The following is a 15636-nucleotide window of genomic DNA, read 5'->3' as shown; positions in this document are numbered from 1 at the left end:
GTGCTCTCCGTTTCTCATTAGAATATAGCTAATTGAGCACAGCAGAATGCGAATGTTAAACGTTTTATTCATTGGAAAAGCAGCTTTGAAATATCAGACTGGTGCTAAGACTATAACATTCTGTTGCTGTGGTGTGTTCCAGAGAAGAAAAATGACATGTGTATGTCTGTAGGCAATGAAGGCAGGGTGCTAAGGAAGATACAGTTTTTTTACTTTCCCAAACTATAACACATAAAATATATTAGTCACAGCCAGAAAAAAAAAGGCACCAACTTATAACTTTTACTTTTGTTTTACTTTGAGGATACGCTCAATAGTGCTAGGGGTATGAAGGCTATTTTTTCACTTGGATCTTGGGGGTTGCTTCTGAAAATTCTTGGGGAACCATGTGGTCCCAGGGATTGAACCCAAAACTCATATATCTAAACAGTGCACTGTAGCTCTTTGAGTTGCCACTTTGGTCCTTTAAAAAATAACATTGTATAGTACTTAATTTTCTCTGACTTGGAAGGTTCAGTGAGAAACGAGATTTTAACTTGGTACTTATGGAATCTTTGGACTACAAATTCACATTGTAAGGCAGTTTCAAATTTTCAGACCAGTAAATATTTGCTTTTCCTTTTTTGTTCACACTTAGCTGCGCTCAAAGAGTACTCCTGGCTCTGTGCTTATGGATCATTCCTGGTGGGCTCAGAAGACTATATGGGTTTCCTGGGATCAAAACTGGCCACATGCAAGACAAGCACCCTATTCACTGTATAATCATTCTAGCTCAACATTTGCATTCTTCATTGTGGATCTAAAAAAAAAGGAGAGAAGAAAAAAAGGGCAAAGCAGCAAGGAGTCAGAATGAAGTAAAGGAGCAAATTGTAACAGACCAGAAAGTAGTGATAAAAATTTGATTTCCCAACAAATGTAGGTGAAAAACTACTCAGTGATTTCAAATAGTCGGTCAAAAATATTTTGTCTTATACAATAGGCATGATTTTAACTTGTTTAGCCTATAGTCAATATTTGAAATATACAAGGATTTGTGTTGAATACTGGCAACTGCAAAAATCATAGATCAAAGGTTTAAGTGACAAAGCTGCACTGATATTCAAATGTTAGGTTCAACCTGGTGGCAAATTAGCGGATCAATCACTGAAGACATTAACATGTTTAGGATGAGTGAATAAACAAATGGACACTGATAGAAAGGGCTAGAAATCTTTTTTTTCCTTTTTGGGCCATACCCGGCGGTGCTTAGGGGTTACTCCTGGCTCTGCACTCAGGAATTACTCCTGGCCATGCTCGGGGGAACATATGGAATGCTGGGGATCGAACCTGAGTTGGCCGTGAGCAAGGCAAATGCCCTACCCACTGTACTATAGCTCCAGCCCCCAAGGTCTAGAAATCTTAAGCTCAAGGCATTTGCATGTTCTATAAGTTTCACTTTGCCTAGTGCAAACCAGTAAAACCTCTGAAAACATGGGCATCAACAAAGAAATTTTTTTTTTTTCCCCTTTATTTTATTTTATTTTTTTTAAAGTTGTAGATTTACAATTTTTTGTGCTTTGGTTTCAATTATACAATGATCAGATACCCATCCCTCCACCAGTGCCCATTTTCCACCACCATGGATAATATCCCTCCCACCCCCATCCCCCCATCCCCCCGTCTCTGTGGCAGGGCAATCCCCTGTGTTCTCTCTCTCCTTTTGGGTGTTGTGGTCTGCAAAAGAGGCATTGAGTGGCAAACATGTTCAGTCCATAGTCTACTTTCGACATGCATCTCCCCTCCTGGGAGGATCCTCCAAACATCCTTTATTTGGTGCTCCCTTCTCTATCTGAATAGCCCTTTCCTCTAGGATACCCGGCTGGCCTCTAAGTTATGGAGTAATCCTCCTGGTGCTGATCTCAGCTATTCTTGGGTATTAATCTCATACTTCAACAAAGAAATTTTTATGACATCCCTAAAAGTCATAAAAACCATGACTAGCACCCATTATCTCTCACATGGAAGTGCTAGCGCTGCATGCAATTACCTTGTAGAGGGCAGACATGGATGCAGAGCCCACTACCAGTGCTATGCCGATTACAGAGTGGCTGTGGAAGCCATCTGCATAGGTCATCATCACAATCCCAGCAATGGCAAGGATAGCAGCCACAATCTGGAAGGAAGGAAGACATTGGTGGTCAGAAGGAAGAACTGTTGGTTAGGGAGAGGTAGGGAGTTGGATGGGCCATCTAAGTGCCAGTGGGGTAGAAATGATCGTGAGTGTCCAATAATATTAAGCATTTCCAGTGTGCCTCCATTAAAAATAAGTTAAGACTACTGCTCCCGTTTCTAAATATTGTTTCTGTTTAGAGAGACACTAAGCAAGCATGGCATGACCATAAAACTGAAATGTTTGGCAGGAAGGAGCGGTGCTCTGACTTTAGTATTGTCTGGTAGGTAGTTATTGTGGTTCTTGGGAACTTGAGAGAAGGAGGTCATAATCTTGTAGATAGGTTACTTGGGCAATGCCTGGAAATCACCTCTGAGTTCCTCCCTAAACTTTTGAAAGCAATTTCTATGATCTTGCTTTTATATCTGTCAATATCAATAGAGGGAAGAGCTAGGGCCACAAATCTTGGCCCCATTTTTAATGCCAGGAGTAAGGTCTTCTGATGGAAAGCCATCTGTTGCCTAGGGACATAATATTAGTCCTAAATCAGTAAGTGAAGTTTCTTTTTCTTGAGTGCTACAGCTTTCCTACACCCACTCTGACTTTTGAGATTGAATGGAAGCTCTAGGAAGATGTACTCGTTAACAACTGTGGAAACACAATCATCAGAACACAGGAGATTAAGTACTTGGGAGAACATTTTCCTTCAGCAAAGAGATGAAGTCCAACTCTAATTGGATGAGGGGCTATAGCTATGTTACTCATGGGTGGGAAGCAGATGCTGCATGTTGTGCAGTGAAGGCCACAAACAAATGTCACTACATGTTTCAGCAGTTTGGATTTACTGGGAATTTAATTCTTTTGACAGATCATCCCAAACAGACCTCACCTGCCTAGAGCAGTGAGCTCACATTTACTGACTCTTTATGGGATAAATGGTTTTATATATATACATATATAAAAGGTAAAGGTAAAGGTAAAGGCCCTCCCGTTGATCGTCGATTTGCTCGAGCGGGCCCAGTAACGTCTCCATTGGAGACTTTGTTGTTACTGTGTCTGGCATATCGAATACTCTCGGTAGCTTGCCGGGCTCTCGAGAGGGGCGGAGGAATCGAACTCGGGTCGGCCATGTTGGCCGCTTGTAAGGCAAACGCCCTACCCGCTGTATATAATTTTATATATAATATTTTATATATAATTTATATATAACATATTTTCTCATTTTATTTAACTGTTAAAATAGAAAGGTCTTTATCATTATTTTATTGTATAGATGTGAAATGTAGGTTCAGAGAGGTTAACTAATTTGTCCAAAGTCATAAAGATAGACAGCTGTCAGTGTGAGTCACACTTCCCTGAATACATACATACACATACACATTTATGAATTTATATTATAAAAGAGTATTGATATTGATGGTTATCTTAATTGTGGGTATTATCCATGGCTCAAACATATTATTTTAGGTTAGCAAAAGGTAACATGGGTGAATCTTGCTCTGTTTTGTGTTAATAATTCACCCACTGGTGACTTCCTCAGGCAGTCTTTTCTTACATCCTCCTATAGCTCAGGACTCTCGAAAGAGTAGGTAAATATAGAGTGGCGTAAGCCAGACCCAAATTTGCCTAATTCTTCTTTCTGGCTTAGAGGTTCACATTCTATCATCTGCTTCATTCTGATCACATAGCACCCAGATTTCATGTTCCCGTGCCACAATCACTGAACACAGCTGTTCATTTAGAGAAACAGCTAGAAAACAAGCGAAATTTCAATGCCCTCTAAAAAAATGTATAACAAGGAAAGGTAAGTGTAAAAATAAGCAGGGAAAGAGGGTCTATCTTTTTGGGGTGTATGTCTTAAACAATGCTCAGAGGGCTCACTGGCCATTCTGGGTGATAGCCCAGGTGAGTGGGCCTCCATGGCTCAATGCATGGGACCGCTGATGCAGTGATCCCGTGGGCTGGAGAGGCATTTGGTACTGGAGATTGAACTTGGGGCCTTGCACAAGCAAAACATGAACTCCTAGTCTTAAACTCTCTTTTGGCACTAAATGATTTCTGCACCAGGGGACAGAAATAATGCAAAGAAGTTGCTTTAAAAAGCCCAGCTAGGTAGACATCAGACCAACAGATAGAAAAATATTATAAAAGAAAGGGGGATGGGGGAGAGGGAGTAAAAAAATAGTTTAATTTCAGACATTTTGCTGCATCTCCCAATTTACTTGGGTCTTCACAGATTAGGGATGAAATGTGAGGAGTGGAGGAGACTCCTAAAGATTTCAAAGCAGGTTTGCACCTCTTTCTCTCTCTAATGATGAAATAATAAACAGCCAATAGATTTCATCCAAACTGTACTGTGCAGAGTTGCCACGGGAAGGAGTTGGAGGTGTAAGAAGCACCAGAGGCCACTGGCCTGCCTTCTGGTCAATGTATGAGGAACTTTGGTCTTTTGGGTTCATTCTGACAGATGTCATTGGGGGTACAGAGAAGCCTCCTGACATCCTTTTGTGGGCACAGTGAAAACTGGGGAGTCTCTGTCACAACTCATAGGATCAACTGATCAAGCAGCCACTCTCTGAGTACCAGATGCCCTGCTGTGGCCCTCAGCCCTGATTCTGGGCCAGAGAAATGCCCTAAAGGTATTTAGGGCTGCCCCATAAAGCTGCCTCACCCTGTACAGCTAAGGAGCAGAGGTGAAAATGTCCCTATAGGCTGCGCAGGGCAGAGCCCAAGAGTCCTTCCAAAAGTAGAGTCATTCCTTTGAAGAGCCAAATTCTAGTTTTAGGAGGTATCTTTATTTGACACTAAATTATATATGATTTTCCTGGTTTTCATTTGTAAGTGTGTGGTCGCTAATTCTCTGAGCTCAAATATGCTGTTCAGGAGGACTGGCCATGCTTCCCGAGACTGCACATACTCTTACCTCTGAGGTCCTGGAGGAAGTCAACAAGTTTGCATCTAAATAGGTAGTTTCCCTATTTCCAGGGTCTTATGTTTATTACAGTTTCCTGTTGTCCCATTTCTGCTTCTGTCTACCCACTGAGCTAACCTAAGACAATGACTTGACTTGGGGAACCAGATTAGTACATAATGTTATCCTTGAGATCAAAGGTATGAGAGTCACCATTTCTATTTAGGTCGGAGGTAAAATATGTTGGAGAAGAGGCAGAAACCAAGTGTGAGAGACAGAGGTCAGCAGGCATTGTTTAACCTCTTTTTCATAGGGAGTACTCATGTCTAAAGTGCTCAGAGACTACTCTTGGCTCTGTGCTCAGTGGCTCAGCAGTGGTCAGGGGAGCATCTGCTGTTGGTGGTAAAATCTGAGCCTTTACATGCAAAACATACTCAGACCATTGAGTTTTCTCTCTGGTTACAAGTGTTTTTATTACTAGTAATCTGTTTTTGTGTGACTCAGGAGTCACTCTAGGTGGTGGTCATAGGACCAGGTATTTTTGGGGATCAAACTGGTCTCCTATATGATTAGTGTATGCTTAACCTGTGAACTACTTTTAATCTCTGGCCCCATTTTATCTTGTAGTGGTGACCTCACCTGGATGGGCACCCACTGTAATATCCTCCTGCATACATTTCCCCCATGACAGCAGTCCGAGCAGGAGGGAGTTGGAAGGCCCTGAACATCAAGGAAGGAAGGTGGAGAGGTGGGTTCAATACTGAAGGGAGGCCCACATCTCAGCTCCATGCTGCTCCTGTCACTTGCTAAACCAGGGCTTTTTCCCTGTCAAAGTTATGTGTATTTAAGATCTGTTCAGTTAGGGGTAATTTTGTTATTTTAGGTCACAAACTGGCAGTGCTCAAGGCTTACTCCTGGCTCTGTTCAGAAGTATCATTCCTGGTGGGGCTCCGGGAACCATCTGAAGTGTCAAGGATTAGACCTAGTGGGTTCATGCAAGGCAACCACACTACCTGCTGTATACTATCTACCCAGGCTTAAGTTAGGAACAATTATGAAAAAGGGAATAAATCACAGAATAATTTGATTTTATTTTGTTTTAGGACCATGCCAGGTGGTGCTTAGGGAATCCTCCTGGTGCTGCTTAGGGACCATATGTGGTGCCAAGGATTGAACTATGGTTGCCTGCATGCAAGGAAAGAGCCTATATTATCTCTCTGCACCATTAGACTAATCCCCTTCTTTTAAAAAGGTTTACCTTTTTATTTAGAAACCACAGACAAATTTTTAAATGTACTTCCCTAAAAAATTGCTTCCTAAGTTTTATGCTTTTATCATTGACTCAAAAAGTACTGGAGTTAGAGATGAAATCTTCCCTCTTGATTATTTCAGGGACTGACATAGATTTGATTATTTCAGAGGGTCCAGGCTGAGTGTTTTTTCTCCTGTGACATGCTCAAGCACTAAGGTCAGAAACTGTAGTTACTGAGAGATGGATCCTGTAAACCACAGAAAACTATGCAACATTTGGAAACATCAGCTTGAATTTGACTAAAACATAAGTACACAAGTACACGTTGCTGGGGGTTTAGAGCCCACCTGGGTCTCTACGAAGCTTGGTCTCTTGCCCCTTTATCAGTTCCTTTTGTCTTGAGAGCTGTACTTATGGGGGTGGTTAGATCAGTTGCTGAATAATCAGAGCACCCCTTCTATTTTTGCTGAGATTGTGTAGAGATGATCTCACCTACTTGACCCTTTTTTCATCCAGTTCCTAACCCAAGGGTCTGCTGGTGAAGCTTTAGTTTTAGAAGAGGCCATACTTCATACCTTCAGAATTTTACTTGTTGTCATTCTGCTGTTGCTTTTGCAACACAAGTTGCCTTTCTGAGTGCTTGTTACCTTCTAAACACTGTCAACAAATTAATTGAATTATTCCATCAGCCCCCTTGAATTAAGACGGAATAATAAAAATTTCAATATTCATAAAAGATAACATTGAGTTATGAGCCATGCTTGCATCTTGTTTTAATCTCACAAGTGATTTATGAATACTAATATTCTATTTAAAATTGAGATAACTCAAGGCTCAGAGCTGCTAACTAATTTGCCCCAGGCTTGACAGCTTTTGAGTAGGTCCAGGATGCCAACCTTGATTATCAGAGTCTAGACTAGAATTTTATTTCCTGTTGTGTGACAATCTGTGTTTGAACATTGGAATGCATTAAAATCAAAAGGTGACATAGGGGTCGACTTGGGGGTCTTTCAATAGTCATCTTTGATGCTATGTGTGACCAACGTCTCTCTAGCATAAGGAGATATATTTGTGTCTTTCTGATCTGTTCACACAAGTGGACCTGCTGATGTTTTCCAGGAACTCATCTTTTGTGGTTTGCATAATTGTCTGAATAGCTCAAGGTTCTCTAAGCAATCTGTTCCACAAACAATGCTGAGACTTGCTGTGTTCTTTACATGGCTCTTATCCACAGGCTGTTTGCAAAGCCTAAAGGATAGGGTCCCCTTCTGTCTTTGGAATCTACCCAGTGGAATGTGCTTGCTGACTCAGCAGCAGGTCGAGAGATGTCTTAGGAGAATTTCTGTACCAGATTATGTTATCTTGGACTTAAAACTCCATCTGCTTATCAAGGGAAACTGAGTCATTCTAGCCAACGTGTGGAGTATCTTAGAGTCTGCAAACTCTCTGAACTCTTACAGATGAGCAGAGGGCGGCCCACCAGGACTTTGAGTGAGAAGCTTTTTCATGACCATTCACAAACTTCTCCAGGGAATAATGACTATTAGAGAGAACCACAATCGAACAGTGCTTTACAGATTACAGTATTGTACCAAAATAAGCCCTGTGGCCCTGGGTTTTATTGCCAGCTTAGGACTGAAGACTTCAACGTTAAGCTTTTTTCCCAACAGATCAGTGGGCCAGGATGGATAGACCACTTTATAGCTCAGGGTTGTTAGTGGAAAACTTTCTTTCCATGTATAGCAACAAAGACTTGGAAACAACAGAAGTCACTGTGTGTTTCACATATATTTTCACCTCCTTCTCTTAACCCTATCAACAGAGAGCACAGGACATCTGGGTCCACAGTGTCCAGTGAGGTAGACTGCTGGACAGATTACTGCTGGAAGGACCTGCATTTCTTCTGGAGAGCTATTAGATCATTTATTTGCTAAAAGCTTTTCTGGTGGTAGCACAGTGAGTTTTTATTCCAAAATTAACACTCAGCCTCAAAACAAAATTTCCCCCTACTGAAAGCTAAAAATATTGCTCAGCCGTTGACTCATGTCCCCACTGCTGTTTGAGTAACAAGGTGGGCGTGAATTCACCACTAGGGTGATGTCATTGCTCTCAGGACAATGACAAGTAAAGGGTCTAGAGTCTGCCCCTTGCTGGGGGCAGCATGGCTTACTCTAACGCAACTTTACATGAAGTTTCCATGTTTCCATGGTGTGCGGGTGCAAGAAAAACTGAGCAATGAACTCCATTCAAGAACTATGTGTGACAAAAGGACAAAAGGAAGATTAGGACAAAGTGATGATGGGACAGTGGCAGTCTAAGGCCACCAGGGGGAGACAACAGAAGCCATTATGATTCGGTCAATGCTGTCACCTCTTAGTGGGCGATCCTGAGTTGTTATTGTTGTTGTGTATATGTGTGTTTAATAGCAGATATTACGAAGCAATTTCCATTAAAATATAAGTTAGTTTCAGTCAAGTGTCACAGCAGTTATATAAAATATGAGTGATGCACTAAACCTGGGTTTTAACAAGAAGTAATTTAAGGAGATACCATTTTACTCTGTCTTTGGGGTATAAAGAAAGTTAAACTGTTTATTTAAGATGTAGATTTAGCAGAAGTGTGAGTGTCCTATCTTGCTTCAGTACACAAGTTTCAAGCAAAAGGCTTGCCAAGAATTTATGTATGTATTGTAGCACAAGATTCCTTTGGCTAAGAGACAGGTCGAAGCAGAGAGAATCCACATTAGCAGAGAGGTTGAAACTGCCAGGTATCGCAGCCCGTGACAGAGGTGAGCAAACAGAGAGGGGGAGATGCATCATCATTCCCAGGACTAACACCCAATTGCTACAAACTTCAGGGAACGCTTGTTGAAATGCTTGGAATGAAAGGTGCTTTAAATGAATGTGGTCTACTAATGGTTTGCAAACAAGGACTGCAAGGCAAAACAAGAACGGGTGCCTCTGTCCGGCTCCTCTTGTGCTGAAAATCAGAAGAAAAGTGATCAGCAGCTTATGTTTATGGTTCAGCGCACAGAGCTAAGCAAGGCAATGGCAGGTTTTGTTTGATGTGACTGAGTGGGGGAGGAAGACAGATAATAAGGACTTACCCTCACTCCCATGAACCTGTCCCTGAGAACGATCCATGAGAGCAAGAACACAAAAGCTTTGTTGCAGCAGAACAACACGGAGACATCCGTAGTGTTTATTTTCTTTATTGCATGTAAGTACAGGTAGTTTGTGAGTGTCCAAAGAACACCAAAGGGTGCTGCCTTGGTAAAAAACACCTTCAAAGTCAAGCCATTGTCTCCAAAAAATCGACAGCATTCCCTAAAACAAGGAAAAAGAGGCAGTGTTATTAAATTCTTGGGTTTAGACAGATCATCTCCCCCTTTCTCAGTTTTCCCCGTCATTAGAAAAATAGAAAGATGTAAGTTCAGATCAATTTATTATTTTCATAAACATTTCTATGAAATTTCTTTAGCTTTGACCCAGTGACGAAAATGTTAAGACTAAGAACTTACCTGGATAGATGCTGGTTTAAATGAAGCCAAGATGACTTTCCCTCTGGCTAGCAAGTCTTGTGTTAGTAATATATATATGTATATATATGTATATAATAAACAGCAGGTCTTTATAACATATAATTATATAATTATGAAAATAAACAGAACTCTATATAACATAGTAACATAGTCATTTATGTCTGATAAACACTTTTCACAAACATTAACAAATATTAATATGTGTAAGCATATTAAGCAATTTTTGTACGAATACAGCTAATTTACTAATTCAGGCTAAACATTCTTTGAAGTACTTCTGACATGCAGCAACAGGACTAATCAGGTTAATTTGTTCTTCTCCTGAAAGGGAGATTTCAGCAATTCCAAATTAAGTATGAAAAGGATCTACCATATCTTTTGTACTGTCCACAAATACTGTTTTTTCATTTTCATATACTATGATGAAAACCCACGGTTTCTTTCTATCAATCCAATTACTCTTAAGGAAACTGACATCCACCATGAATAAAATATATCTGGTAGCTTCTCCGACCTTACATTAAGTTTACCTGATGTTGAATGCTGTTCACAAAGCCACAAACTAAGTAAATCAGAACTTACATGATGTTCCTGACTAGTAAGAGCCAGTAATCCTGTGCTACAATAGATCTTCCCAGCATGAGATAAAGATCCTATCTTGCAGCCAAATTCACCATCCAAGTTTATATATGGCAAAACAAATTTGATTGCTTTTTACCCATTAGTAGAATCCAACTCCCCTAATAAAGCTGAAGTTGCCACTACTCAGAGAGAGTCTCATTATGAATTTCACCCCAAACGTTCCCAGCAAAAACAAAACCAAAACTTCTTTCTGTAGATTCTGAACATAATCCATCCTTTTAAAAAACTGTAGCATTGTAGCACTGTCCTCCCATTGTTCATCGATTTGCTCAAGCGGACACCAGCAACGTCTCCATTGTGAAACTTTTTACTGTTTTTGGCATATAGAATAGGGCATGGGGAGCTTGCCAGAATCTGCCATGTGGGTGGGATACTCTCGGTAGCTTGCTGGGCTCTCTGAGAGGGATGAAGGAATCGAACCCAGGTTGGCTGTGTGCAAGGCAAATGCCCTACCTGCTGTGCTATCACTCCAGTCCTTTTAAAAGCCATCAATAACAATAATATTATCACACACAGTATCTGGGCAGAACTAAGGGTGTACAAAAAACGAGAATCATGTCTGATATTAACATTTATTCTACCACATTAGTGTTTACATGATTAAGTATGTTAGAATTTCTTCTCTATTCATGTGATAAAGCATTCCACAAAATCCACTGGCTGCTGCTCTATTGTCAGACCCCAATAGATGCCCCTCATTCTCAAATACTCCTACAAATAATATTTGTATTCACGCACAGTGGGTAAGGCGTTTGCCTTGCACGCAGCCAACATGGCCGACCCAAGTTCGATTCCTCCACCCCTCTTGGAGAGCCTGGCAAGCTACTGAGAGTATTTTGCCTGCACGGCAAAGCCTGGCAAGCTACCCGTGATGTATTTGATATGCCAAAACAGTAACAAGTCTCACGATGGAGACGTTACTGGGCCCGCTCGAGAAAATCGATGAACAACAGGAGGACCGTGACCATGACTGTGACCTCTCTTTGAGCTAGAAGATGCAATATAATCAGGATCTTTGTTTTCTAGGCTATAATGAAATAACAGGATAGAAGGGTAGAAGCTGTTCAAAAATTAGAGTGTAAATGAAGAAGAATATTTAACATCTTTCTTTTTCTTATTTTTTTTCGGGGGGGAGGTCATACACAGCGATGCTCGGGGGTTACTCCTGGCTCTGCACTCAGGATTCACTCCTGGCGGTGTTCAGAGGACCATATGGGATGCTGGGAATTGAACCTGGGTTGACCGTGTGCAAGGCAAACACCCTACCCTCTGTGCTATTGCTCCAGCTCTGGAATACTTAACATCTTAAGGATAATTTTTTTCTTGAATCCTTTTCTTTATCATTTGACTAACCTTGAAAGACTTTCCCAAACCTAGAATGCACTTTGTCAGACTCTGATCCTCTCTTTCAGAGCCTTTATTCCCGTTGTTCATCTATTTGCTACAGCAGGCCCAGTAACGTCTCCATCATGAGACTTGTTGTTACTGTGTTTGGCATATTGAATACGTCTCGGGTAGCTTTCCAGGCTCTGCTGTGTGGGCGAGATACTCTCGGTAGCTTGCCGGGCTCTCCGAGAGGGGCGGAGGAATCGAACTTGGGTCGGCCATGTTGGCTGCGTGCAAGGCAAACACCCTACCATTGTGCTATTGCTCCAGCCCAGAGCCTTTATTAATTTTTAAAATTTTATTAAAACACCAAAATTTACAGTTATTCATAGTTGAGTGTTGGACATACAATGGTCTAGCACCAATCCCACTACCAATATCAACTCCCTTCCACTACTGTCCCCATGTTCCTCTCCCGCTTTCCCCCTACACCTGTCTGTCATCTTGACTGGCACATTGATTTTGTTTTTGATTTAGTTTTTTGGGTCACACCCAGTGGTACTCAGGACTTACTCCTAACTCTGTGCTTAGGGATAACTTCTCAAGGGCTTGGGGGACAAAATGGGATGGTGGTGGTCAAACTCAGGTCTGCTGGATATAAGGCAAGTGCCCTACCCACAGCACTATCAATCTGGCACCACTGACTGGCACATTTTAAAGTGAGGTTGTTGCAAGTCTGGGTCTCATGATTTCAGTGCTATTGACTCTGTGGTTTTGATAGATAGTAATACCACTCTTCTACACCTATACACCCTTGGTCCCTGCCTCCAGTTGCTTCTGATCTGGCTCTTCTTACTTCCTATTTTGATTTCTTTTGTTTGTTTTGTTTTTATTTTTGATTTCTTTTGTTTGTTTTGTTTTTATATTGAGGCAGTGCTTCGGGGTAAATCCTAGCTCAGGATTCAGGAATCACTCCTGGCAGATCTTGGGGAACCAGATAGAACCCTTGGGGATGAAAGTAGTTGGCTATGTGAACCCCTTTGTTTTCTTTCCTTCTTTCTCCTCCTACCTATACTTGAGGGTCAACGGTGATGGAGGCATCCCACTTTTTAAATACATTGCATTCTCTCATCCTATTATTCTATATACCACATATAAGTGATATCATTCCACGTTTGTCCTTCTTTTGCCTTACTTCATTTAACATGCACATTTAACATTCTTCCAGTTTCATCCACATTTTATTCAGAATTATTAGTTATATTCATAGTCATTATCTCAGCCTCTCAGCTTTCTGTTCATTCTAATTCAGTGCCTACTTCCGTCACTCATATCACTCAACCCAAACCCCAAAGCTGATTGCTAAGGACCCTGTGGTCACTAAATCCTTGAAATATCTTAATTGGTTTCCATGTGAGGACATATTGACCTCTCAACATGCTTCTAAAGTATTTTCCCAGGCATCCATTATAGTTCCTCTTTTTTTCCCCTGTATTTGTAAATAGTCACTGAACAACTTTACACATATGTGTATATATGTGTATAATCCTGACCAGAGGGTCTATATATACATGGACACATATATATGTATATGTGTCCATAATTTTGACAAGAGGGTTTATATATATATGTATAATTTTGAAAAGAGTATACACACATATATAGTTTTACTGATACTATCTATATTACATCCTGGCACTTTAAATGCTACCTTCCCAAAGAAATATATCATCCACTTCTCTCACATATTCCTACTGTGAACCATGATTCATATTTCTATCCAGAGTAAGTACTTGGGGATAACTGTTTTTCCCGTTCCTCTTTACATATTATAACCAAGGCTTACCGATTATTTATTCTAAATATTTATTCTTATGGCTGGAGCGATAGCACAGCGGGTAGGGCGTTCGCCTTACAAGCGGCCAACATGGCCGACCCGAGTTCGATTCCTCCGCCCCTCTCGGAGAGCCCGGCAAGCTACCGAGAGTATTGGATATGCCAGACACAGTAACAACAAAGTCTCCAATGGAGACGTTACTGGGCCCGCTCGAGCAAATCGACGATCAACGGGAGGGCCTTTACCTTTTTTTTACCTTTTATTTATTCTTATAACCACTACCCAACCTCTTGACTCTTCTTTTTTTTTTCTGTATCATTAATGCTTTTATTTTTTTATTTTTTTTTTTAAATTTTTTTTTTATTTATTTATTGAATCACTGTGGGAAAGGTTACAAAGCTTTCAGGTTTATGTCTCAGTCATGCAAATATCAAACACATTTCCCTTTACCAATACTTATTTTTTACCATGAAGAACCCCAATAAAAACCCACCCCCCACCCCTCCCCGTCCCTGTGAGGCAGATGAATTCTAGTTAACACTCTATCTGCTTTGATTAGATTCATTGTTTCAATAAAAGATTCACCACTATTATTTAGAGTTTACCCCCCCCCCCCCCCAAATCAGACATGCTGAAAAAGCATTGTGAAGTGATTTGCTTTCTACGGCTGGGTTCAAGAATTAAATGTTGGTTTTGGGTTTCTGCTCTTTTACCTATTGACCCTGGAAGTATTTCTACTGAAAGTCAGATAGTTAAGAAATTGGTTTCTGTGTTCTGGAGTCGTGGCCGTGCTGGAGAGCCGCTCGCGGGGGGCAACCGGTGGCCTCGGTAGGGCGTGAAGGGCGGAGCGAAACGCCCCCCTTCCCATGAGGTTCTAGTCGCCCCCACACTCGCGGCTCATACCTGCTGTCCACAAGGCTCCCATGTGGCCGCCATCTTTCTTTCCAGAGAGGAGAGGGCGAATGGGGCAACACCCTTTCCCCTCCGGCAGACTTGATGGCCTGGATCAATGCATAGTCCGTTCACTTTTCTGCTCCAAGCTGCTGGGTTCTGCATTAAGTCCTTGTGCTTCTGGGGCCGTGGCTGTGCTGGAGAGCCGCTTGCGGGGGGCAACTGGTGACCTCGGTAGGGCGTGAAGGACGGACCAGAACGCCCCCCTTCCCATGAGGTTTTAGTCGCCCCCACACCCCCGGCTCATACCTGCTGTCCACAAGGCTCCCATGTGGCCGCCATCTTTCTTTCCAGAGGGAGGAGGGCGGAAGGGAGCAACACCCTTTCCCCTCTGGGCAGAAATGATTGCCTGGATTAACGCATAGTCCTTTCACTTTTCTGCTCCAAGCTGCTGGGTTCTGCATTAGGTCATTGTGCTTCTGGGGCTGTGGCCGTGCTGGAGAGCCGCTCGTGGGGGCAACTGGTGGCCTCGGTAGGGCATGAAGGGCAGACCGAAACGCCCCCCTTCCCATGAGGTTTTAGTCGCCCCCACACTCCCGGCTCATACCTGCTGTCCACAAGGCTCCCATGTGGCCGCCATCTTTCTTTCCAGAGAGGAGAGGGCGAATGGGGCAACACCCTTTCCCCTCTGGCAGACTTGATGGCCTGGATCAATGCATAGTCCGTTCACTTTTCTGCTCCAAGCTGCTGGGTTCTGCATTAAGTCCTTGTGCTTCTGGGGCCGTGGCTGTGCTGGAGAGCCGCTCGTGGGGGGCAACTGGTGACCTCGGTAGGGCGTGAAGGACGGACCAGAACGCCCCCCTTCCCATGAGGTTTTAGTCGCCCCCACACTTGACTCTTCTTACCTGGACTACTGCTACTGGAATCAAGTCAAACTACTCTTCTTTTGTTCCTACAATCCATTTCACATTCTATGCTACAATGAAGTCCTCCTCTTCCGTCATATTTTATTTGATTACTGGTAAAGCCCCTTACCAGATCATGGCCTTATTATGTCCTTTAGCATTTCCCCCACTATTTCCTTAGC

The 15636-nt window shown here is 42.1% G+C and overlaps 1 protein-coding gene across 3 annotated transcripts in view; it reads right to left on the bottom strand.

Annotated features, from left to right (window-relative positions):
• SLC35F3 (solute carrier family 35 member F3) overlaps positions 1-15636 on the bottom strand; it is a 631678-nt gene that overhangs the window by 60814 nt on the left and 555228 nt on the right. For all 3 annotated transcript variants that reach the window (XR_008792318.1, XM_056113593.1, XM_056113594.1), the window contains 2 exons: positions 9419-9638; positions 2027-2152 (listed from right to left, as the gene is read on the bottom strand). Coding sequence is in view for 2 of the 3 variants with exons in the window: in XM_056113593.1 (XP_055969568.1) it covers positions 2027-2152; positions 9419-9638 (346 nt within the window). In the remaining variant the exon portion in view is untranslated. The remainder of the gene's footprint in view (positions 1-2026; positions 2153-9418; positions 9639-15636) is intronic.

Source organism: Sorex fumeus, unplaced genomic scaffold (genome assembly GCF_029834395.1).
Source record: "Sorex fumeus unplaced genomic scaffold, SorFum_2.1 ptg000021l, whole genome shotgun sequence".
NCBI lineage: Eukaryota > Metazoa > Chordata > Mammalia > Eulipotyphla > Soricidae > Sorex > Sorex fumeus.
Note: the sequence above shows the minus strand (reverse complement) of the source record. Positions and strands in the feature narration are given on the sequence as shown.